General features: G+C 50.0%; 1 protein-coding gene across 1 annotated transcript in view; it reads left to right on the top strand.

Moving 5' to 3' along the window:
• TULP4 (TUB like protein 4) overlaps positions 1 to 24,088 on the top strand; it is a 169,749-nt gene extending 145,661 nt beyond the window's left edge. Inside the window, exons 8-14 of the mRNA XM_032338605.1 lie at positions 266 to 500; positions 4,835 to 4,979; positions 7,854 to 7,998; positions 9,260 to 9,353; positions 12,439 to 12,582; positions 15,217 to 17,735; positions 19,415 to 24,088. Coding sequence (XP_032194496.1) covers positions 266 to 500; positions 4,835 to 4,979; positions 7,854 to 7,998; positions 9,260 to 9,353; positions 12,439 to 12,582; positions 15,217 to 17,735; positions 19,415 to 19,531 — 3,399 coding nt within the window. The 3' untranslated portion in view covers positions 19,532 to 24,088. The remainder of the gene's footprint in view (positions 1 to 265; positions 501 to 4,834; positions 4,980 to 7,853; positions 7,999 to 9,259; positions 9,354 to 12,438; positions 12,583 to 15,216; positions 17,736 to 19,414) is intronic.
• The last annotated feature ends 608 nt before the right edge of the window (positions 24,089 to 24,696 follow it).

Raw genomic sequence — 24,696 nt, 5'->3', positions numbered from 1 at the left:
CGGTTGTGTACAGGGATTCTCCGCCCTGGCAACATATTAAAACCCATGGGGAGTTTTTAGAAAATACAGAGATTCTGATTTCATTGTTAGAGGTGGGATCCTAGATAGGTATTTTTTTAAAGGTCCCACGGGATCCTTCCACGCACCCCGAGTTGAGAACCTCTGTCCGACATCACGCCGTTAAGCCTCCCCGAACTAGCAGCCGGTGCTCTGTTGTAGTTCTCAGTGACATCTGTACTCTTTTCTGTCCATGTCCTGCCTCTAGCCCCCAATTCCAGATCCCAACAACATGCGAGACTTCGTCAGCTACCCCTCCGCCGGCAACGAGCGCCTGCACTGCACCATGAAGCGCACGGAGGATGACCCGGAGGTGGGCGGTCCATGCTACACCCTCTACCTGGAGTACCTGGGCGGGCTCGTGCCCATCCTCAAGGGGCGGCGTGTCAGTAAGCTGCGGCCGGAGTTCGTCATCATGGACCCCCGGACGGATGGCAAATCAGGTGGGCTCCACGCCAGAGACACTAAGACCTCATTCTCAAGGGAGGTTGAGGAATAGGTTTCCTGACAGCCCATGCGAGGACAATGCCACGTATGAAACGTGAGCCTGTGTTGTGGCTAGTGTGGAAGGTCCTCGAAGCCACCCTGCTTCCAACATTGTATTGAAGTTAATGAGTCTTAAAATGTCCTTTCTGATGGGTTTTTGTTTGTTTGTTTGTTTCTGATGGGTTTTGAACAGCAATCTGCAGGGCTTTGTGTGGCTGGGCCGTGGATAGAGCAAATGTCAGCTCTCTGTCGGGGAAGCGGGCCTGGGCTTTCTGGGAATGGTAGATTCTTCTTTTAGTTACTTATCAGGTGTCATCAAGGGCCTTACTGCAGTGTTGAGACCAGCTGAAAACCACAGTGAGGTGCATCTCTGCCCTCCCAGAGCGAGGGATAGAATTAAAATTCTCAGAGCTTCAGCCTACTCCTCAGCCTCCTGCTAGAATCTTACTTCTGTTCCTCCCTAATCCACCGTGAGTTGCTTTTTAGCTGATTACCAAGGAAAATTCCTTGCTCATCCATAAAGATCTGGCATGATGACTCAATCTGCCCTTCTAAGAACTCTCTCCCACACCGGTCTTCGTTACTCACCTGACCTCAGGGTGCGCGCTTCTCGCTCGCCTCTGCCATCCGACTCCGGGAGCCTCCCGAGCAAAGGGACTTGGCTCTTTGTCTTTGCACCTTGGTGCTTGCCCAGTGTCCTAAGCCAGAGACTGCTGAGGCCCCCATGCCCCGCCAGCACTGCCTGCCGGCTCCATGGGCTGCTGTCCCCTGCGAAATCCTGCTCGGGCCTTGAAGCAGAGGGAGAAACGCTGCCTCCTGGGCTGGCCGCCTGTCACTCGGGCTGCTGGGGTCCCACAGGGCCCATGGTGCTTGTTGGGCCGGGCTCTGTCTGCCCCCTGAGTCCTGAGGGCCTGGACGGGGTCACTGAGTCCTCTCTCTACCCCAGGGCCTGGCAAGCGCCGACCCGGAAAGGGATTTGTTTCACGGGCGCCTGCTGCTTTCCACGTGCCTTCTCCTCCTGTCTCTCAGACTGGCCCCGCCCCTCGTGTCCCTGAAGGCGCGGTGACGTGTTAGTGTCCCGGTCCAGCCTGGTGTGCTCGCTCACCCTGGTACTTTGTGGAGCTGCCCCACCTCTGTCCGGTCTCCGTTACTGGCTCGGCGTCTGGGGCTGCATTCTGCGGTCAGTGTCACCGTGTAAAATTGAAAACGGTAAAACTGTACTTTAACAAATTGGGTATTCGTCCATTTGTCTTTTGAGTCATGCAGAGAAGCAGTACCAAAAGCAGAGGGAGTGAGCGGAGGAACCGGAGGCTGGGACCGGTGGGTGGGACCGAGGGAGAGAGAAGCCCGAGAAGGCAGGCAGGCGAAGTGAGGACAGGAGAGCGGTGGCCGCTGACCACGAACGGGAGGGGAGAGGAGCCGGTGGTGACCAATGATGCCCGAAGGGGGTGAGGCGCGGAACGCGTGCGTCGTGGTCATCTCACGGAGGGAGGTCGTTGTGTCTGAGGCTCCCACTTGTGTTCAAGTCTGTGAAACCTCCCTCAGGTTGCATGTTGAAGGGAACGGACAGGAAGAACTTGATTCTGTCCCAAGTGCATAAATTCCTCCCAAGAAATAGGACAGAAGACGCAGGCGAGGGAGCTGCGGGCACTGAGGCTGTGACCTCCCAAGCCCCGCGCTGGGAGCCTGGCCCCATCCCGGACCCGCTCCTCTGTACGTTCACGTCCAGCCCATGGCAGACACAGACGGGCTTAGGTGCTGGCAGTCCTCTGGGGAATAAGATGCCTTATTTTCGTAATGGAAAGAGTCAAAGATAAAAAGCAGAGCAGGCCCACAGTATGTGTTCTGTGCTCCCTCTGTCCGCGGTCGCTGGGTCTCCCGTGGTTGTGGGGCGATGCCCAGTGTCTCTGCTTCCAGAGGGTTCTGAGTGGGAGCAGCACTGTCTTCGGGAAGCCAGGAACTTCTCATGAGCTGGTCAGCTCTGAAGCTTCTCAGAATGCGGTCGTGGGCCTCCTCCCTGCAGATCACCTGGGGAATTTATCTGAACACAGGTTGCCACACCTGCCCTGTAGCCTCCTTCTGCGGGTCTGGGTGAGGCCGCCGCGTCCACACCCGCCACTGCCGGGCAGACAGGCTCCAAAGCTTGGGACCTGCTGTTGGACGTGCTCTCCCGGCAGCTGAACACACACACTCCTCCGAATGACCGGTATGTTTTTTTATAGTTGAGAACATACATGAGAGCGTGTTTTGTTAAGTAAAAACCCACCAATTTTTAAGAGGAGTCTTTGTCAGAGCTTATTACTGTGAGTGGAACTGTGTCCCCCAGACATTGGCGCGTCAAAGCTCTCACCTCCCGTGTTACCGCATTTGGAGATCAGGCTTTTAGGGAGTGATTCAGGTGAAATGAGGCTGTCCAGGTAGAGTCCTGACTTGACAGTAGGATTGGTGGCCTTGCCAGAAAAGCGGGAGGGCTCTGTCTCTGCATACCCGCTAAGGCGAGGGCCCGGGAGCACCCAGGGAGAGGGGTCGACTGCAGGCCAGGAAGAGAGTCATCGCCAGAACCTGATCCCGGACTCCAGCCTCCAGGGCTGAAAGGGAAGTTTCTGTTGCTCAGAAGCCACCCAGTCTGTGGCATTTTGTTAGAGCCGCCCAGCTGGATTAAGACATGAGTCAAAGACAAAAGCAAGTGGTGTGACCTAGAGCAGTTGTGAATTCCTGGGTTAGCAGACTGGCCGGGAACTGAGCGGACAGCACAGTACTGAGTTTCCTCAGGCTGTGAGCTGGCTCTGGGCTCACAAGCCCACAGAAGCTTTCTGTGCGTTCACACGGCTGGCGTGATTCATGGCCAAACCTCGTTGCCCCGCGTGACTCCTCAGTTACGTGATGTAAAGTGCCGCTCAGGGCACGTGAATTAAACCTTCTTACTTGATCGAACGCAGGTGCTCACCACCCCAGCTTACTGTCCTCATGGGTCGTGCCTCCTGATAAGGAAGTTGTTTAAGAAGAGGGTGATGTGGGCCTCAGCTGGCCTGCTTCCCAGGAGCTTCTCGGCCTCCAGGGCCCTCAGACAGGTCCCTGTTCACAGATGTCCCCTCCATATGTTCAGAAACACTAGAGTTTACCTTAGCAAATTCCTCCTTTCAAACGTAAACATCTCTTTTGAATGATAAAGTCACTTAAATTCCATAAATGGTTTCATTGCAGTTGAACAGTTCAGCTTTTTTATAAATTGGCAAGGTTCTTGGAGCCTTGAAGGAATGAGGCTTTTGTCAGCAAAGCAAAGTGATTCGCGGGCACCTGAGTGACTCAGTGGGTTAAGCCTCTGCCTTCGGCTCAGGTCATGATCTCAGGGTCCTGTGATCGAGTCCCACATGGGGCTCTTTGCTCAGCAGGGAGTCTGCTTCCTCTTCTCTCTCTCTGCCTGCCTCTCTGCCTACTTGTGATCTCTGCTTGTCAGATAAATAAATAAAATCTTTAAAAAAAAAAAAAAAAGTGATTTGGAAGATGGGCTTCCTACCATGAGAGCAGAGCAGGGTTGGGAAGTTGAAGGGATGTGAGGGGTGGGAGAAGGGATTTCGAGGAGGGGTCAGACACAACCTTCCTCTGCAGTACAGTTTCGTGATGGCCCAGCCTCCGTGCGCACTGTCCTCCGCCGCAGGCCCTCAAACCTCCTGCCTGGTGACCAGCGGTGACACTCCAGCAGCTTCTGTTCAGGCACCCCCGCAGAGCCCAGGATGGCCAGGATGGTGATGATGCAGGTGCCCAGGCCTGCATTCCAGCCATCGCTCAAAGCGTAAACGTCTGGGAGTCCCTGCCACGGCCCCAACCTTGTCAGGTCACTAGTCCAGAGCAGGCCTGGAACCCGCAGGGGCCTTGGCAGGCCCCTGCTCAGAAGCAGGATCTTGGGGGCATCTGTGAGTAAGCAAGCCCCTTGCTTGGCCTGGCTCCTCCAGTTGCCTGCAAGCCCGTATGAACCCAGACGGATGCTTGTTGTGCTGGGAGGTTCCCGCTTTTGGCACAGTAAACGCGGCCAGACGATTTTGTACTTTCAAGAGATGCTGAAATTCAGGCCCATTTTGATAACAGTAGAAGTTACTACCTCCTTTTGCTTAGGAAATGTTACAGCATAAAAACGGAAAAGGGAAGCCATACTCTGGTCCTTTCTCTTTCAACTCTGAACTTAGATTGCTGGCCCAAAGAGTCGGTATGTCCTGTAGTTTCCCGTGCTAACCATCCTCACTAGGGCCTAACAGATCACACTTTTTGGCATCTGTGGGTTGTGTCTCACCAGATGAAGTCTACGGAAATGGCCTGATCTCCGCCATGCTGGACAGCTGCAACTGCTCGGACTCCAGCGATGTGGAACTGAGTGACGACTGGGCTGCCAAGAAATCCCCCAAAATCTCCCGAGCTAGCAAGTCACCCAAACTCCCAAGGTAAGCTCGCTCCCCAGGGCTGGTCTCCCTTGTTAGGACCTCTGGGGATGTTTGTGTCCTGTCTGCAACAGCGTCCCATTGAAGCCGACAGTGGAAGGGCCCCTGCAAGAGGGCATCCCTGTCTTTCATCAGGAGGGTCTGCCAGCGATAATTATAGGTTTCCTTTCTTCTCTCCTTTGGGTAGAAAAAGCCATCCACGGGAAGTTTGTAAGCCTCTGAACTCCTCAGGGTCAGTACTGATGGTGGGGGCACAGGGCGGCCGAGCTCCCTGCTCACTTGTTTGTTCTTCCAGTTTGAGAAAAGTAAGAAGAAGCTTTTACAGCAAGTATAATGTACTGCGTTGAACGGAATGCCCAGTTTTAATACCTTATAATGCTGTTGTTGGAAATAAATCATAAACTTAAAAAATTTCACATGCCAAAGGTTTGTCCTAAAGAGTGGCCAGAAGCTTAGATTAGGTAGAAGGGCCTGTTGTGTCCTAGGTAAGAGCCCCGTCCGCTCCTGGCTCCACTCCCAAAGGCTGTATGAGCTCAGGGTGTCACCTTGAATGAACCCCTGACCCAGATGCCAGTGTCCTTACCTGTGGAAGGGAAAGGGTGGGCCAGATCCTCACTAAGCTCTTTTTAACTCTGAAATTCTGTGATGCTGTGCAAAATTAAGATATAATTTATGTGCAGATACATACCTGCCCAGATCTCAGAGACCTAATTTCCTGTGCAGGTGATAAAGCAGAATATTTATCACCCAGTTGAAGGTAACATTTCCACCATCCTGTAAAGTTCTTCATGTCCCTTCTCATTCGATACCCACTCCCCAGGGTAATCACTCTTCTAAGTTCTGTCACTACAGATGAGTTTGACTTATTCTTGAATTTCATATAAATGGCATCAACAATATATACTCCTTTTTTATTTGACATTTTTTGCTCAACATAATAACTGAGACTCATTCGTGTGGTATGTGTCAGTGGTTTTTTTTTCTTTGCTCTGTGGTTTCCATTGTAGTGGACATTCTATACTTTGTTTATTCCTTTCACCGGTAGGTTGATCTTAGGTAGTTTCCAATTTGGGGCTGTTAAGAATCAGCCCATTGTAGGCATCCTTACACAAGACTTCTTGGGGGCACATGCACTCATTTATCTCAGGTATACACTTAGCGGGGGACTTGCCGGGTTCTGGCACACCTGTAACTTTATTAGAAACTGCCAGCCAGTATCCCAGGGTGCCCCGCTGTTCTGAGTTCCTGTCAGCGGCCTCTGAGGCTTCTGTCCCCACCCCTGTTTGCACTGTCACTGTGAGCAGATGGTTTTATCCCTTCTGCTGGGCAGGTGGGGGCGTCGGCAGTCTCTGGTGATCGCCAGTTTTTCATATGCTTAGTGACCATTTGGATCTCAAAAGACCAGTGGGTCTTTTGCCCACTTTTTACTGAGTTGTTTTTCTCACATCAAGTTGTCAGTCTTCATGTATTCTAGTTTTGAGTCTTTGGGCGGAGATACGCAGTGTCACATACGGGGTCTAACGCAATATGAATTTCTTCTCTTATGATTAGTGCGTTTCGTGTCCTATTTAGGAAATCTTTGTCTACTCTTCGGTCATAAAGACATTTTTCTGTTCTTGTCCAGAAACTTTGTAGTTTTAGCTTTCATACTTCAGTCTCAGATTACTTTTTGTGTATGGTGTGAGTTTTTCCATGTATATACCAATTGCTCAGATAATTTGATTGATTTTTTTCATCTTTATTCTAAGCATATTGAAATTACAAATAAAATTATGAACTTTCCTACACTTTTGTAGTGTTTCAGCTTTTCCCATTAATTAAGGGAGAACATTTAACATATAAGCAACCAAACTCCTCAACTTGTAAATGTCCTTTTAAAGTTCCTGGATGTGGCGGTCTCTGGCGCTGGTCCTCGTTCCTTCTGTCTTTCCCTGTGTTGAATCATCCTGCATGCCGCAGCCGGACTAACCGTCCTCACACAGAGTTTTCACAAGCTCAGTCCCCGTGTACCCCCAAACTTTGGGAGCCCCTGCTATCATAGCAAGCTCTCAAGCAACACTCATGAGGCTCAGTGCTTTTCTCTCATTGACTGCCGTCGACCTTAACATACTCATTTTTATAGCACTCTCTGTGGGTAGACTGGCATTAATACCCGTGTCCCTAGGTGACAAACAGAACTGAAGACCAGAGATAGAATGTAGGATCAAAAGGCAGCAGGGAAAAGTAGACCCACAGATTTGATTTAAAATATGACAGCTGGTGAAAGGCTAGATCAGTCTGTCGAAATCCTAACATTGCAGTAGGAATTATAAAATCATTGTGGCCTTAAGGTGAAAAATGGCTCTACCCACTTGGTAGTTTCCCACATGCAGAAGGCATGTGGACGTTTCTAAACTTAATTATTAGTCAGTAGGAAGTCAACTACATTTAATTCTCTGAGGTTCCTTACAAATGAATCACTTGGTCTAATCTCACCGTAAATTTTTTTAAGATTTATTTATTTGAGAGAGAAAAATAATGACAGAGAGCACAAGCAGAGAGAAGGAGAAGCAGGCTCTCTGCTGAGCAGGGAGCCCTATGTGGGGCTTGATCTAGGACCCTGAGATCGTGACTTGAGCCGAAGGCAGCCGCTTAACCCACTGAGCCACCCAGGCACTCCCTAATCTCACCATATTTTCAAATATATATTACATGGTATGCAATTCTGTTCTTTCTTCACATTCACGAAGCAAAAGCAGGTGGGAGAGGCTTGGATAAAGGGACCTGGCCCCTGGAACATGGCACCCATGGTGGCCACCAGAGCACGGAGGAGAGGGCCATGGCAGTGGGCGCCTCCCCCACCTGTGGGACCTGACCCTCCTGGCCTTGTTTCCACAGGATCAACATTGAGGCCCGGAAGTCTCCCAAGCTGTCCCGGGCTGCTCAGGAGATGTCCAGGTCTCCCCGGTTGCCGATGCGCAAGCCCTCCATTGGCTCGCCCAGCCTGACACGAAGAGAGTTTCCCTTTGAAGACATCACTCAGGTAGCACCTGGGCTCCAGGGCGGTTCCGTGTGTCTGATGCTCTCCTGCTCTTCTTGCCGTCCTCAGTGTGTGCCTGATGGGGGCTGAGCCCTCGGCACAGGCCCTCGTCACACCTGCACTCGCCACCCCAGCCTCCGTGCCTGTCACTGCCGTTCCAGACACGGGGCATAGAGAACCAGAGCCCTGTTTGCCTTCCTTACTCCCCTGCCCTCAGGCAGGCCCCAGTACCTTCATGTCCCCCAGGACCTCCTTCCCACCTCAGACACCCCTCTGTTGCCACGTGAGTCTTTCACAGATAGCTCTGGTTGAGACCTAGCCACACTCCTCCCCTCTGCTCCCTCAAGCCACGTCTGACCCTTCGGTGACTCTTGGTGTCCACAGGAGCCAGTCCCTGCTGGCGGCCCCCCCATCTGGTGCTGTCTGTCCCTCCGTCCTGGTTCCCCTCGATGCCCTCCAGGAGCCACAGCCTCACTGTTGACTGGCTGCCTTCTGCGTTTGTGCCTTCGATGTGCCTGGGTCACCAGGGTGCCCTGGCTCCCCCTTCTGTCTTCCCTTCTTGCTTCTGCCGGCATGCTTCCACGCAGAACCGTCACGAAGGCGCAGCCGCAGCAGTCCCCAAGCACCTTGCTGTACCTCCCTCACACCGTTTCTCAGTGCTTGCCTTGTCTGCCCATAATTCTAAGCCTACATCCTGCACTGGGTTATCAGCCCTTTGAGGAGCTACAGTTTATTCATCTCTGTTATCACTCTTCGCACATATTATACACACGTGGCTGAAGCATACTGATCATTTTTAAAAACTTTCTTAATTGAATGAGGAAACAGATAATTGGCTGGTTTGTGGACATACTGCTTTCAGTGCAGCTGGTATCTCTAGGACAAATGGACTCAGAGCTGGGTATACCCTCTCTAGTTCAGTGACTGGAGGAAAAGAAAAGGTGAAGAAAAATGTGCCCAGAGCACCCTTGTGGACTTTTTAACCTGCGCACGTGTGGACACACTGGGACACATCCCCTCACTCCCCACCTGCGACTCTCAGCTCCGTGAGCCACCGCTCAGAAACACGTGCCTGACATGTTCTCGTTAGCTTCTGGTCTTAAAAAGGGTAGAATGATAAAGAGAATGAGTATTTCCAGCAGTGCCCACCATTTTCTGTGACTTTCTAAGCAAAAACGTTAACATTCGTAGTTCCTAAGTCATCAATAGAAAATATGAAAACAGATTGTGATTTTTTTTTTTCCTTTCCCCCCTCTTCCTACAGCACAACTATCTTGCTCAGGTCACGTCTAATATCTGGGGAACCAAGTTTAAGATTGTGGGCTTGGCTGCTTTCCTGCCAACCAACCTCGGTGCAGGTAAAAACCATGTCCTCTTCTCTTCCCGTTCTGTCAGTTGAAACTGAGACTAAAAAGACCATTCAAATGAGTTCTTATCGCACCAAAACATTAGCATGTACTTTATTCACCTTCAAACTTTGCCACTACCCACTGTGATTTCACAAAAATTAGAATTATTACTCAATTTCTTTTTGCCAGCCGTGCTTTCATTTTTTTGTGTAATCCTGACTTATGAAAAAACAGAACCAGCTGCAGTGTCTAACAGAGGTTTGAGAGGGTTCTGGTTATCTGATTTCTGGCCTTTCATTATGGGCAGGTTTAGGTACCAGTATCTTTAGGTTCTCGAGTCAGAAGACAGTTGAGGTTCAGAAGGCATTAAAGACCATAAGAAGCGAAAAAAAAAAAAAAAAACCAAACCATAAGAAGCGGACTGTTAATACAGTTCTGTGTGGTAAACCCTTAGAGCTGGCACCTAGAAGTCCCAGATAAGTGCCCTCTCCATGAGAAGTTTGAGACACTGAGGAAAACAAAAGAATGGGAGTAAAAGCTGGGCTGGAACCTGACATTTGCGTTCTTTCTGTACTCTTCTCGAATGAGTAGTACTAATGTGTCATGTTTACTTGGGGACAGTGAAGGAATGAAATGACAGAAGGTCCTTTTCAAAGCAGCCTCATGCCAGTAGGCACATCCCTGGGTGGGCTGTGGACACATGCTGTCGCCCCACCACCACAGCCTTGCTAGATTGCCTCATCATTTGGCACACACAGCTCTCTCTGGAAGGCCAAGCTTGCCAATGGATGGTGGGCCCATCTTTTTTTTTTTTTTTTTTTTTAAGATTTTATTTATTTATTTGACAGACAGAGATCACAAGTAGACCAGAGAGGCAGGCAGAGAGAGAGGGGGGAAGCAGGCTCCCTGCTGAGCAGAGAGCCTGATGTGGGGCTCGATCCCAGGACCCTGAGAACATGACCTGAGCCGAAGGCAGGGGCTTTAACCCACTGAGCCACCAGGCGCCCCTGGTGGTCCCATCTTGAATGGCTCTGTGTAACCTACTGCTAAAAATGGTTTTTGAAAAATTCTGAATCTGCCTATTGGATTTGTTTCAGACACAGATCCTTTCAATTAAATAATTTTTGCAAAGCAGGTGTTAAGTAGAGCTGTGCCATGTATGCATGGTAAGAGACTAAATTGTGCTGCATGCGGATTTTTCCTTTTGCGGTTTCTCAGCTCAAAGAAAAAGAGGAATAAAAGTAAAACATAAAACGGACTTAGAAAATAACAATAGGCTGTTCCTGCACATAATGCCAAGAAAGGAAAGGCTCTGATAGCCACGGAAGCGTGTTCTTCAGTAACGCAGCCATGCCCCACTGGTGCACATGGCGATGCTTGTCACCACAGTGTGAGTGTCCTGTTGTCCCCATCCATGAGCTGGGAACTGAGCCATCTGCCTACTGTACGTACACACTGGAAAGAGAATTGGAGTCTTAGTGCATCTTTCCCTTCTGGATGTTGAATAGATCCACACATAAGTCAAGGACCTTGAGACGGGAGAACCTCTAAGTGCCCTCACTGTACACGGTACTCCAGTGTGAGGAACTCAAGTGCCCAGGATTAAACTTCCTGTAGGACTACAGTGAAATCACTGTCCTGATCACATACCATTTTTAAAAGAGCATTTTAGCTATTACTATTCATTTGTCAAGCTAAGCAAATTTTCCACTTGATTCTGTCTCTTGGATTCTAAAAGATGTGTAAGTTACATGTGGCACCCTCTTAAATAATTTTTGGCACTCTAATGTCAAAACGTAGAGTACTGTTGGATATATTTTATATTGGATAATTTGTTTGCTTTAGTTGAATTATCTGGCCCGTGAAATTTTATTTCTGATTTTTGGCTTTCTCAATTTAAAAAATATAGAATAAATTCCAAATTCAAAAGATTTGAAGTGGTATTCAGTAAAACTCCATCTCATCTTTATCTCCAGCCACTTAGTCTTTTCCCCCTTGGAAGCAACTTTTTTTTTTTAATCCCTCCTGAGATTTTACAATTTTATTTCTTTTATCAATCTAAACAACAAAGGATAGTCCTTTACATCATTAATTTTTAAGCTGTAGAGAATCGTCCAGAATTTTTAAGCCAAAATTTACATTGTCTTCTGTGGGTGAGAGAGACGAACACACGAGTAAGGCCTGTGTCTTACTGGAAAAGTCGTCCTAGCCCACAGCAGTGCAAGTGTCAGCCTCACAGAGGCCTTTCATCAGTGAGGTCCTGCTGGGCTGTAGGAATGTGAGCCAGTCAGCCACCAGGTGCTGGCGGGCAGCTGTGGGGCCGGAGCTGGGTCTAACAAAATGAGAATCACAGTAATAATTCAAGAACTTGTACTTACCTGACAGGAAAGAGCATTAAACATAAAGGAAAGTTGATCCTTACTTTAACCTCCTGTGAAACCTAAATTCATGGTTTTTAACCAATTTCACCTCTAAATATTTGAGTTGCCATCCAGGCATTGTCCTAAATGTCCTTGTTGATTGAATAAAACCTTAGCATGTAAAGAAACAGTGTGGAAGTTCACTAAATCTCTGTCCTGATCATGAGGTTGAAGTTGAAAGTCAGGAAGATGAGAATCCAGTCCTGAGTAAGGGCAGTGTTTAGTTCCAACCTGACCCGTGTCGCCCCGTCTCCTGGGTTGCATGAGAACCCCTGAGCTTGGCACTCTGCTTATCACAACTATTTTTATTAAATTAGAATTCCGATCTCAAGTGAGGCTTTAAAAAATTGTATTTCTCCTATCCCAACTCATTCCAGAAAAGCATTTAAGTCTAGGACATGTTTTTGACTTTTGCAATGTGGGGTTCCCTAGACAGACCACTTGGCAAAGTGACTGGGCTAGACAGAGGAGTTGCTGTAAGGGAATCTAAGGCGCGGCTGGGTGGCCAGTGGCGTGCGGGAGGAAGACAAAGACCCGCTGTCGGACTCCCCCCTGCTTTCTCATGGCAGGGACTCCACGGCCCCACTTCTCTTCCCGTGACTCTGCCGGTGCTTGGCTGTCCTCGTGCACGTCTCTGTTAACAGTGCTTTCCTCCTTCCCCCCGACCCCCGCAGTAATCTATAAAACCAGCCTCCTGCACCTCCAGCCGCGGCAGATGACCATCTATCTCCCAGAGGTTCGGAAGATTTCCATGGACTATGTTAATTTGCCTGTCTTCAACCCGAATGTTTTCAGTGAGGATGAAGATGATTTACCAGGTGTGTTCTTAGGGGATCGTGACGGGGGCAGAGCGCTAAGTAGTAGAGGATTACAGCATGTCCACCCGTGCCCACCGCCCTGGTTTGGAAGAGGTGTAACTTCCTCAGTTGGTGGGTGTGCTGAAGGTTGTACTGTGGCTGCTTTGGGGAGACGGGAAGCTACCAGAGCAAGGACGATGAGGGTGACCGTGACGCCTCATTTCCACAGAATATTCTGCCATCTTGCTTCATCTTCACAGAAGTCCTCAGTCATGCACGCAGTCAGAGAGGTTAACAGGACTGATGAGAATTCCACAAAATCAGAACTGAAACCGGCTCTTGGCCCTAGGCTAGCCTTCTTCCGGTCAGCCCCCGCTTAGAGAGCAGTGTCACTCCCCTGGTCCCATGACTCCCGCAGAGCCCAGGGGCTCGAACGCACCCCGTCTCCAGGACAGAAAGCCTTTACTTGCAGACCGCTCTCTCCCGCTGTGCAGTGCACATCTCAGCGGACAGAAGCCTGGGTTCAGTTAAAGGTGAATTCTGGCACAAGCTTTTAAAATCCCAGTTTACAAGTTTTCAAATATCTATAGCACTTGAATTAAGGGTTTTCTAGGGGGTGGGGATCCTATTTTGATTAACAGAGTAGAATGTTTTCTAGGTTATCTGCCAGTTATTTCCATGTAAGTGGTTTCAAAAAAATACCTACCTGTAATTTTATAAATATGAGGACTTCTCTACCTCGAACCAAGCAGGTTCTGAAAGTCTCTGGTTTTTGAGCCAGAGGAATCCTACCCGGGCTACTGACTTCTGTGTCTGGTGGGTTTGGAACAGAGGGGCTGTGGTTCTCGCCGTGGAACAGGGAAGGACGGGCAGGCCAGCTCAGGCTCTGAACTTCAGGGGTTGTTGTTTACCTTTTTCACAGGTTTTTATCTGTAAAATTATTCGTGCAGTACTTTCGGAGAGGAGCCGCCTTTGGTTTTCCCATGGTTGTAGCTCTCCTCAGAGGGGCAGTAGGCGTTCTAGACCGTCCAAGTTCTAATGGGCACGGTTTTGCAGCCCCATCAATCTGCGGTTTGGTGAAGCCTCACACACGTGAGCTTCGTATACAGCACGTCCACTGCCATTTCAGAATCTGAAGCAGCATCAGACACACCTTCTGAATAACGCCCTCCCGGGGCTCCCGGAACGAAACTCGTGCTGCTCCCCAGTGCTCCGCGCTCACCTGCTGCTGTTCCCGTCTGGGCTTCCCATTCGGGGCAGCATTCTCTCTCAGGCCTCGCACTTAATGCTGACGACAGAGAGACTCTTCTTTGTATCAGGGAAGAGCCCGGCGCTCAGTGCTCCGTGCAGATGGGTGAACATCTGGAGGAGGGTCTGAACAGGATTAATAAAAAATGAGACGGACCCAGACTCACGCAGCCAGGAGATAGTTGTATCTCACTAGTGGGCCCCAGGGAAGGGGGAATCTGATTGGAACCAAGGGTGGGCTTAGCTTTTTTTTTTTTTTTTCTTTTTAAGATTTATTTATCTATTAGAGAGATAGAAAAAACGTGAGTAGGGAGCAGCAGGCAGAGGGAGAGGGAGAAGCAGACTCCCCACTGAGCAGAGAGCCCAATGTGGGGCTCGATCCCAGGACCCCGAGATCATGACCTGAGCCGAAAGCAGACGCTTAACCAACTGAGCTACCCCGGTGCCCCCGGCTTAGCTTTTGATGAGCTAGCTGCCCTCATTCTGTAGCTGTGGTAAAAGGTCAGACAGCCTTTACAGCTGGCTAGTCAAATCTTGCTTGCTGCGCATACACTAGTTGCCACATAGAACTTAAAGACCCAAATAAGCAAACTTGCCAGTGCCTGATGGTACTTTAAGCAGGGCAGTCTAAACGGTGGTTCTGAGCCCCCGCCTGTGGTGTGTAGGGCATCGCTCAAATTTGTGCTTTGTTAAGTTCCCTATCTGTACAAATAGACTATAGTTACAGGGTTTTACAAAGGGGGGCTGTACCTTACACACTGTTAGAAATGCTGAACAGCACATAAATTAGGAAATGATCCTCCCCAAATAATGCTTATTTGCTAGAAGATTCTTTTCTTTGGTATCTCTACTGCCTTTTACATGGTTCTATTTACAGAAACTTAATTTGTGTACAAATTTCACATTACATCTGCTCTTAACACTTTCCCATATTAACCAGTCTGTAATTGTGGATAAACCTACCCAGGACCCTAGGCAGTATAAGTGCCCCGTGGAGTGTCATGCTACATATCATAATTCTCTTCTTGCATAAAAGAGTGGGCCATTTTATGAATTCATGAGTAAAAAGCATCTTTTTGAACAGTTAAGTATTAAAAAATAAAAATAAATAAAATTTTTTAAAAAGTTAAGTATGTGCCCTAGTACCATTTAGGTACCAAGTTCAGAAGGTTCAAAAGTATATTCATTGGAAATCTTTGCGTGTGTCCTTCCATAAACCTTAGAGAAACTCTGTAGAACTTGTGTGAAAGGTCTAGCTTTTCCCCAAGCAAACTTCTCTCCGTCCGTAGCAATTGTATTTTGTATGCAGAAGGACTGGATGAGTTGATTAGTTGTTGTATTACTTATTCTGATCCAGTTTCACAGCACTGTTTTGTAAGCAATTCATTTTTTCCCTTTTCCTCCCAGTGACAGGAGCATCTGGTGTGCCTGAGAACAACCCCCCTTGCACGGTGAACATCCCTATTGCGCCCATTCACAGCTCGGCACAGGCTATGTCCCCTACTCAGAGCATAGGCTTGGTGCAGTCCCTGCTGGCCAATCAGAATGTGCAGCTGGACGTCCTGACCAATCAGACCACGGCAGTGGGGACATCTGAGCACGGAAGTGACAGTGCCACCCAGTACCCTGTCTCCAACCGCTACTCCAGCCCCGGACAGGTGATCTTCGGAGGTGTGGAGATGGGCCGCATCGTCCCCAGCCCTGCTCAGCTGTCCCTGCCGCCGCCCACCCAGGGAGCCATCCAGCTGTCGGTGGTGGACCATGGAGACCGAGATCATGACCACCTGCAGAAGTCCGCCAAGGCCCTGCGGCCAGTGGCGCAGCTGGCCGCGGAAGGGGACGCAGTGGTGTTCAGTGCCCCACAGGAGGTCCAGGTGGCGAAGATGAACCCACCACCCCCCTACCCCGGAACCATCCCCGCAGCCCCCACCACCGCAGCACCGCCGCCCCCGCTGCCACCCCCGCAGCCCCCGGTGGACACGTGCCTGAAGAAGGGCGACTTCTCCCTGTACCCCACAGCAGCCCATTACCAGACGCCCCTGGGCTACGAGAGGATCACCACCTTCGACAGCAGCGGCAACGTGGAAGAGGTGTGCCGGCCGCGGACGCGGATGCTCTGCTCCCAGAACACCTACACCCTCCCCGGCCCGGGCAGCTCGGCCACCCTGAGGCTCACCGCCACGGAGAAGAAGGTCCCCCAGCCCTGCACCAGTGCGACCCTGAACCGCCTGACGGTCCCCCGCTACTCCATCCCGACCGGAGACCCACCCCCGTATCCCGAAATCGCCGGCCCGCTGGTGCCCGGCAGGGGCGCTGTCCAGAGGCCCGACAGTCTCATCCACGCCACGCTGCGCAGGAACAACCGCGAGGTGGCGCTCAAGGCGGCGCAGCTGGCCGAGCCCCCGAGGGCCCCACCGCAGCACCCGCCCAAGCCCAAGGGCGCCGTGCAGTTTCCGGCGAGGCCGCCGCCCGCCCTGTACACCTGCAGCCAGTGCAGCGGCGGGGGTGCGGCTGGGCGGCCGGAGCCGGGCGCCGGGGGTGCGGGGGGCGCGCAGCCGGGATCGGGCCTGGCACACGCCGCCAGCACCTCCCCGCTGACCTCCCAGTCGTCCTACAGCCTCCTGAGCCCGCCAGACGGGGCCCGCGACCGCGCCGACTATGTTAACTCGGCCTTCACTGAGGACGAGGCGCTGGCCCAGCACTGTCAGGTGGAGAAGCCCCTGAGGCACCCCGCGCTGCCCGAAGCTGCTGTGGCCGTAAAACGGCCACCACCTTACCAGTGGGACCCTGTGCTGGGGGAGGACATTTGGGTTCCTCAGGAAAGGACAGCACAGACTGCAGTGCCCAACCCCCTGAAACTGCCCCCCCTGATTGTAGGTCAGAGCCAGCACCTGGATGTGTCCCGAGTGCCCTTTGTCTCCCCCAAGTCTCCCGCCAGTCCTACTGCCACTTTCCACACAGGCTATGGGATGGGAATGCCGTATCCAGGAAGCTATAACACACCCCCTTTGCCGGCGGTGCAGACTCCCTGCTCCCCAAAAGATGCCCTGTCCCCCACGCCGTTCGCACCACAGGAGTCGGCAGTGGTTCTGCAGCCCACCTACCCACCCAGCCTCTCCTACTGCACCCTGCCCCCCATGTATCCGGGAAGCAGCACCTGCTCGAGTTTACAGCTGCCACCTATCGCCTTGCACCCCTGGAGTTCCTATAGCCCTTGCCCGCCTGTGCAAAACCCCCAGGGCACTCTGCCCCCCAAGGCACACCTGGTGATAGAGAAGCCCCTCGTGTCCCCACCGCCCACTGACCTCCAAAGCCACTTGGGTACCGAGGTGATGGTAGAGACCACAGACAACTTCCAAGAAGTCCTCTCCCTGACAGAGAGCCCGGTGCCCCAGCGGACAGAGAAATTCGGGAAGAAGAACCGGAAGCGCCTGGACAGCCGAGCGGAGGAAGGAAACGTTCAGGCCATCACGGAGGGCAAAGTGAAGAAGGAGGCGCGGGCTCTGAGTGACTTTAATTCCCTCATCTCCAGCCCCCGCCTGGGGAGGGAGAAGAAGAAAGTGAAGAGTCAGAAAGACCAACTGAAGTCCAAGAAGTTGAACAAGACGAATGAGTTCCAGGACAGCTCAGAGAGCGAGCCCGAGCTGTTCATCAGCGGGGATGAGCTGATGAACCAGAGCCAGGGCAGCAAGAAGGGCTGGAAAAGCAAGCGGAGCCTGAGGACGGCCAGCGAGCTGGAAGAGTTCAAGTGCCGGAAAGCCAGCGAGAAGGAGGACGGGCGGCTGGGCAGCCAGGGCTTCGTGTATGTCATGGCCAACAAGCAGCCTCTGTGGAACGAAGCCACACAGGTGTACCAGCTGGACTTCGGGGGGCGGGTGACCCAAGAGTCGGCCAAGAACTTCCAGATCGAGCTGGAGGGGCGGCAGGTAAGCAAACGTGTCTTGGGCCGTGGCCGGTTCCACTGCGTTCTGGTCTTGACCAGTCGGGTGGGGCGGGGGCTGAAAACCTGCTGAAGGATGGCCCTGCTTCCGCCTGCAGGAGCCCCGGGAGAAATGCGGAATACAACTGTGGCTCTCAAGTGGGGCCGATCGTGGTTGTACTTTACCGGGTGCCATTGCTGACTTTTTTTTTTTTTTTTTTTTTAACTTACTGTCAAAGCAGCACATGTACTGATTTTTCAAAGTCAGATGATTCTGCCAGAACCAGGAGGAAAACTAGCAGGCTCCTCCCTGCCCAGTGCACGGCCCCCTCCCAAACGCCGCTCTCCTCCGGGACACACATTCCTCCAGCTCCGTTGCTTCTGGTAGTTGACAACATGTTCCCACTTGTGTTTATTGATTTTTCAGTTTTTCACATCATGTATCGACTTGTTCCTGAGGGGTAGGAGGGTTGGTTTGGATCACCCCACTGCCTTATACGCACACATGAACTTCCCCTGTTCTTACTCAGTGTACTCAGTGGGTGTTCATTATGCCCGCATACACGATTTACAGCTGAGCCACAGATGACGGCTTATTTATATTTCCTTTTTCCTGTACAGTTTTTCTTTCCCTAGACATAATAATTAGCCAGTGTGGGTTTGCCTCTTCCAGTGTATTTATGACTGAGTCCTTCCCTGATTCTCTGGCGTAAGGTACATGACACACGGGGTGACTTGTCACTGGTTCCTGCTGCAGCCTGAAACAGTAGCGCTCACTGTGCCGTGTCGCTGTCGTTCTGCACACACACCTTCTTACTGTCCTGGCAGTTGCCGTCACCCTGCATGTTTAAATCTCATGTTCATTAATTCACTCAACAAATATTTAGTGAGCGTCTGCCTGGCAATCCTCTGAGCCAGGAGTCAGCAATTGGTGGCCCACAGACCAGTCCATCCTGCTGCCTTTTTAAATAAGGTTTTATTGGAACGCAGCCGTGGGCGTCCGCTGAACATTGGCTGAGGCTGTTTTCGTCCTGCGGCAGGGTTAGAGCTGTGGCAAAGACCCTGTAGACCCACAAAGCCTAAAACCCTCATCATGAGCCCTTCACAGAGAGCTTTCAGGGCTTGCTCCAGGCGCTGAAGCTAGAGCCCTGGGGAAAACCGAAAGTCCCTGTGCTCCTGGAGTGGAGCCCAGTGGAAGAAAGACCGTACCCACCCGGATGCACGTTGTGCAGGGAGAGGATGCAGCCGGTAAGCACTGAGAGGACAAAGGAGAGAGGAGCACCAGGGGAGGGAGGGGACTGTTTTATCCCTCTCTGAGCAGTGACATTCCACTGTGAAGACTGGTGTGTCTCTTAACCCTTTACTAGCCTATAGATTCTTCCCTCAACTTGTCCGTTCCCTTTTCTGCTTCCTTGGTGAAGAAACTGCTTTATTTGAGCTGCGGAGCTTTCCGCGCTCCGAATTTTTCTCATTATCTTCCCACTTGCACGTTTGACATGTTCCCTCGCCCGCTTTATTTCTGACAACCTCGCGGTGAGATCGAGAAGCTTGGTCAGCGTCTCCGGTCGGCACACCGGCCTCCCAGCCTGGCCGTCCCCTTCCGTCGGGAGCGGCGCCGACGAGGTTGTTTCCCACCTCGTGCTCTCCTCATGTCTCTGCTTCTCTGCCCTCTCCACCCGACTCCAGGTGATGCAGTTTGGAAGGATTGACGGCAACGCGTACATTCTGGACTTCCAGTACCCCTTCTCCGCTGTGCAGGCCTTCGCCGTGGCCCTGGCTAATGTGACTCAGCGCTTGAAGTAAGGACACTGGCGTGGGGCAGACGGAGAGGCCTCCTCGAGGTGCCGCTCGCTCGAGATGTCGCCCGGGGCCCCGGTGTCTGGGACCAGAAGACGAGCAAAACTGGAAGAATCTGTCAGGCCCAGGAGAAGGGACTGACCTTTCATTGTTGTCGTTTGTTTGGCCTTTTATAATCCTTTATTGTTTCTCTTTCTTCTTTCTTTTCAAACAAAAAGAATACGGGAAGAGTGGGATTTGCAAGCAGAGGGTGTGAGGCACCTGGTGTCTTTAGGAAACACAGTTGCTGTGGGGATGTCCCACTGCGTTTGCTTCTGTCCCGCGCCGGGGCAGGGGGCCCTGGAGGAAGGGACGCCGCCTGCCCGCGGATCTCCGCCCTCCACGCCTCTCGTTTTGTGACGCCTTCGTACATAACCACTTGTCTGGAAACAAAACGCTTTGTAAAAAGAACCAAAAGCCTGAGGGTGCAGGTTCTGGGAGGGGGCGTTGAATCCACACCCGTCCTGTTACTTCCCCAGGGGCGACTCGGTGGCGGTTGGGAGTTAAGGAGGCCGCGCGGTGGGGCTCCCAGGAGTGGGCTGTGCGGCGCTGCCCTTAGCAGGGGTAAGCGCGGAGGGGGCGTCTGCGAGGGGCCCAGCCCGCGGTGCCGGGAATGGTACACGGGCTCGGCTCCTCTCAGAGGCTGTTCGCATGAGAGACCCCACCCGTGTCATCTTAGAACATGGCAGCATCCCACTGGTTCAGGGAGGTTTGCCTTCTGGAGAAGGGAGGGATAAAACGGATCGGTCCTGCCGTGCCGTGGGGTAGCTGCCTGGTCGCCTAGCGCCTTGGGCGACCACTAGGTACTCACCTGCTGAAAAGCCACCTTAGTCCCCTCCACCCCTCTGTTTAGTCTGGAAAGTGTGGCCGGAGACGTTCTCCTTCCCACTGGATGAGCCGCCGCACTTTCTCTTTCCGGAGATGCTGAGACATTGGTCCGAAAGCGCGCCTTTCTTAGCCACGTTAAAACCCGGTTGACTAGAGACGTTTCCTGGTAGGTTAGAAATGTAACAAAACCGTAGGCATTTGCCAGGGTGTTAAAAGAGATATAGTAATCTCTTTGAAACAAGTCCCACAGTTGTACTGGGAGGGGGAAAAAAAAGTTCTTTATTAATTGTATAGACTGTTTACTGAGGAGATGAACCACTGGGAACACATTATTAAAATTATAGTACTTAAGACAGCTGGTTAATTACAAAAAGAAAGAAAAATCTGAGATGGCCTTTTCCCTCCACCTCCTCCTTAGGGGACGCCGCGGGCAGCACTGAGCCCCGGTAACAACCCGGTTCACAGTTGTCAGTTACTCCAACATGTCATGTGTTTAGGGCAGGAGCATGGGACTGTCTACTGGCAGGGAGTCCTCCGTGTGCATTTTGTTTGGAGCAGACAAATGAGAGACACTGTAGAGAAGTCATTTGAAAGTATGTATTTTTACATTCCTTGTTTTGGTTTAAAAACTAGAAAAGACACCGGCCCATTCCTTCCCCACAGCAAGACAGCATCACTCACCATTCTCTCCAAACCCTGAGGAAACACACATGAGGACAGCTCCCAGCTAACGTCCGAGTTTTCCAGCTTGTATTTTAAAATATTGAACCTGATTTTTTGTGGGTCAATTCTTTGAGAAAGAATTTAGCAGTGTATTCAGAATTATATAATTCTTTTATAGGAGTTTCTGTAGCTTGGTAAGATGTTTCAATGCTTATTAGTTGTGCAATAATGGTTATGACCTATTTCTAAAATAATTTAAATGCAGTCCCCCTGTTTTGTTGTCCAAGAGATTATTTATCTTGCTTTAATAGTGTTCTTAGGAATTCTTTTGTTACTATGTACTGGTGAGTTATGCCCATTTTATTTATTTAGAAAAATAGTGTGTTTGTAATGAGTTATTTGGTAGCAGTGTATTTTGCTGCGAGAAATAAAGAGGATATGATAGAAGGTTTTTTCTGCTGGACAATTTGTAACTTTTCTAATTGGGAAAAAATTCCTATTAATCCTTTAAAGGCAATTTTTTTTTTTTGCATTCTTTGGTATTGATTATATACAGAAGAGTCGATTCCTTTGAGACAACACATCCTAAAATAATAGTGCCCTCTCTTTTGAACATTTTATTTTTAGTTAAAAATAAAAGGTGCTACGAAAGGTAAAGAGGAATGAGAGCAGCAAAGGAAGGCACTATTGTCAGTAAGTGTCCGCTTTCCAGATTCTCAGATTGGTTCTTAAGATACAGAGACCATGAAAAAATACGTTTTAGAGTTTTTCTTATTACTAAGAGCAAGTAGAGGGGGAAATCCTTGGAATAAAAACTGCAGATATATTTGTGAAAAGAAAGTGAGTATTTGTAGCAAATAATTCAACTTTCTAAATTCTGAGCTCATTCCCCAAAAGGCCTCTTCCATACGTGGAGACAGAGGCCTGGTCCGGGAGGTCTGCATACCTGAGGGGCAGCGGCTGCCCAGCCCTGTGCTCTGGCCCAAAGGAGGAAAACGGACCCACGCGCCTCATACTTCCAGGGGTCTGCGCACTCGTGATATGGTATCTTTCAAGTTGATGGCGATGGCTTCACTTACTTTAAAAGTCATCTTTATTCAGTCTCAATTTATTAAATACTACTAAAGTAGTACTTTAAATAGAAGAATTCTACATACTTCATGTTTATTAATAGCAACTTATGAATATTGAGATACCTCATTGAATCTCTAAATTTAAAACCATCAGCCCCATCAACTACTTAAAGAATCCTTACCTTTTTGAAGAAAGCTGTGTATTAACAAACATAAAAACCGATTTTAAGTTTGTTTCAACTCTAACCTCATCAAACCAAAGGCGCAGATTTGTGGACGGCAGATCCACTGAATGCATATCCTAAGAAAAACCGATGCCACGGAAGCAGGAAAATGCCAAGGCTCTGAGGGCAGCGGAAGTCAGGACTTTGCAGGTTAGTCTTTTTCCCCCGTGTCCATTGCTCCCCGGTGGAGTGTCCCATGAGGACAGGCAAAAACCTGTACTTTTCATCTTGTAATCCTCTTGAACCTGGGGTCAAGCCTGCTCTGCCACCAAGTTGGAGAGTGACTTCGGGCTTCCATTTGTCCATCTGTAACATGACAGGGACAACCTGGCCTGGACAAAATTCTCCATTCCTGTCCAGCTCTAACAGCCTGAGGGCTCAAAGTGGGACCATCTCCTCATGCCACTGTACGAACTTGGAAGGTATGTTTCAAAATCATTGCCTTTTTACAGAGGAGCATTGCTTTTCCAGCATTAATGAGCTCTCCCGTGAGTATGAACCCGTGCATTTAAAATAAGCCTTAGCAGGTTCATCTCTAGAAACAGATGCTTTTGGAATGGTGATTGTTCTCCTAAAAATCACACAGAAGCACCGGTTTCAGTCAGGTAAGACACAGGAGCCTCCACATGTGTGTGCCCTGCTTGGTGGACTCCCTGGAGAACGGCCCCCGAATAAGTCCCCATTTACCCCCGCAAACGGTAGAGTGGGTTGAGAAAAGAACCAAGGAGGCTGTGCCCAGGCAGGTGTGAATTCTTGAGTTACTTCTGCAGTGTTCGCTATCTGCAAGTTGAAAAGATTTTTTGAAAGGAACCCGTCATGTCCCTGTGTGGGCCATCTATCCCTTGGCCAGGTCAGTAGTTGTGAACAAAGTTAGTTGAGACAAAATGTGTCAAAACTGTTCTTTGAGTTCCTGGGATTTCATCATCGCACATGACTCCGATCTCATCACCATCTGTGTATTCCCTTCACTCCGGTTGATGGAAACTCTGAAAAGTTGTGGCTAATTTTATTTTCATTTCTTTGGCTTTGTGCAATTTTCTTGTAACTTGTACCAATATTTCCTGTTTACAAGTTCTTTTAAAGGGGAGGGGGTAGGTTTCTAAGATCCTGTTGTTTGTTGTAGATAAATTTTTTTTCATGTTGTAGAGAAGCATGGGTTATGCGTTTGACTGAAAAAGGCACTGTATTATTTACCAAAGGGGTATTGTTTTCGCATTTGTTTATAAATGCATTATTTTGGTACTGTAAGTTTGAACATAATTTCTGAGTTTATTACTACTGGCATTTTCTTTTTCTTTTTTTTTTTTTTAAACTGTAAGTGCACGGTGCAGGTGCACAGGTCCCTGACCAAACCAGACCACCAGCATGTTCTTAGCCAAACCTTGGGGATAGCGCGCTGCTGTGTGCGCCTCAGTCCCACTCGTGTTGCTTTGTTTCTCAATTCCAGCATCCTGCTCTGTTTGACTTTCCACGCAAGATCTGCTGAGAGTCCCACTTGCACTCTAATGAGCTCACCCTTATTTGGCTCTCTGCTGATGTACTTTGTGTATTAGATTGTGTGGGAGGTATTCTAGAAGGCATTCATGGTTTGCATTCAAAATGACGTGGTTGATCCAAATTATTTTCTGTCTTTATTATTGAGATGGAATAATCTCTTCTTTTTTTTTTATTGATGATTTGAAGTTGTAAAAGTTGTCCAGCTATTGCTTAATAAAATTTTCCAGATCAAAAAAAAAATTACTTGTGTGCAGAATTCCGGGGTGGGTCTTGAGTCCTCTGAGAAGGTGTCCCGATGTGCACTGGCATGGCATGCCATGCTCCCAGCTGTGTCTTCAGTCCCTGGGTTACTGCCCGCGCACTACCTGGACACCCTGGGATCCTTACCATCGTTCTGTTTTTGAGAGGTCAGAGCTTGTGCTGTCTTTCTGATGAGTTCTTTGTCTTGTTTCCCTAAGAGGACCCAATTCAGGATGCATCTGCCCTCGCACCTACAAGACCAGAGACGTTAGATAACCTGACACCTTCTTTGTTACTTCATAGGAAACAGTAAAACCAGATTTTGAGCAACCCCGCTCTCCATTCTAATTTGTAACTGTTAATTGTTGTTTTTACTGATGAGTCTTAGTGCACTTCTTTGCTCTGCCCTGGAGTTCCCTCTGATCTCTCTGATCATATGACCTCTGGCCATAGGGTGCTCGTGCACCTATGTGTGCAAGTGTTCCCACATACATTTCCACAGCTCCCCTTGGGGTTTTTTCAGAGATAGAAGTAGATGCGATCGCCCAGGCTTTAGGAGACAACCAAAACCATGGTCAACTCCTATGTGTGAAGTTTTAAAATAGGA

This window comes from Mustela erminea, chromosome 4 (genome assembly GCF_009829155.1).
Source record: "Mustela erminea isolate mMusErm1 chromosome 4, mMusErm1.Pri, whole genome shotgun sequence".
NCBI classification, from domain to species: Eukaryota; Metazoa; Chordata; class Mammalia; order Carnivora; family Mustelidae; genus Mustela; species Mustela erminea.
Note: the sequence above shows the minus strand (reverse complement) of the source record. Positions and strands in the feature narration are given on the sequence as shown.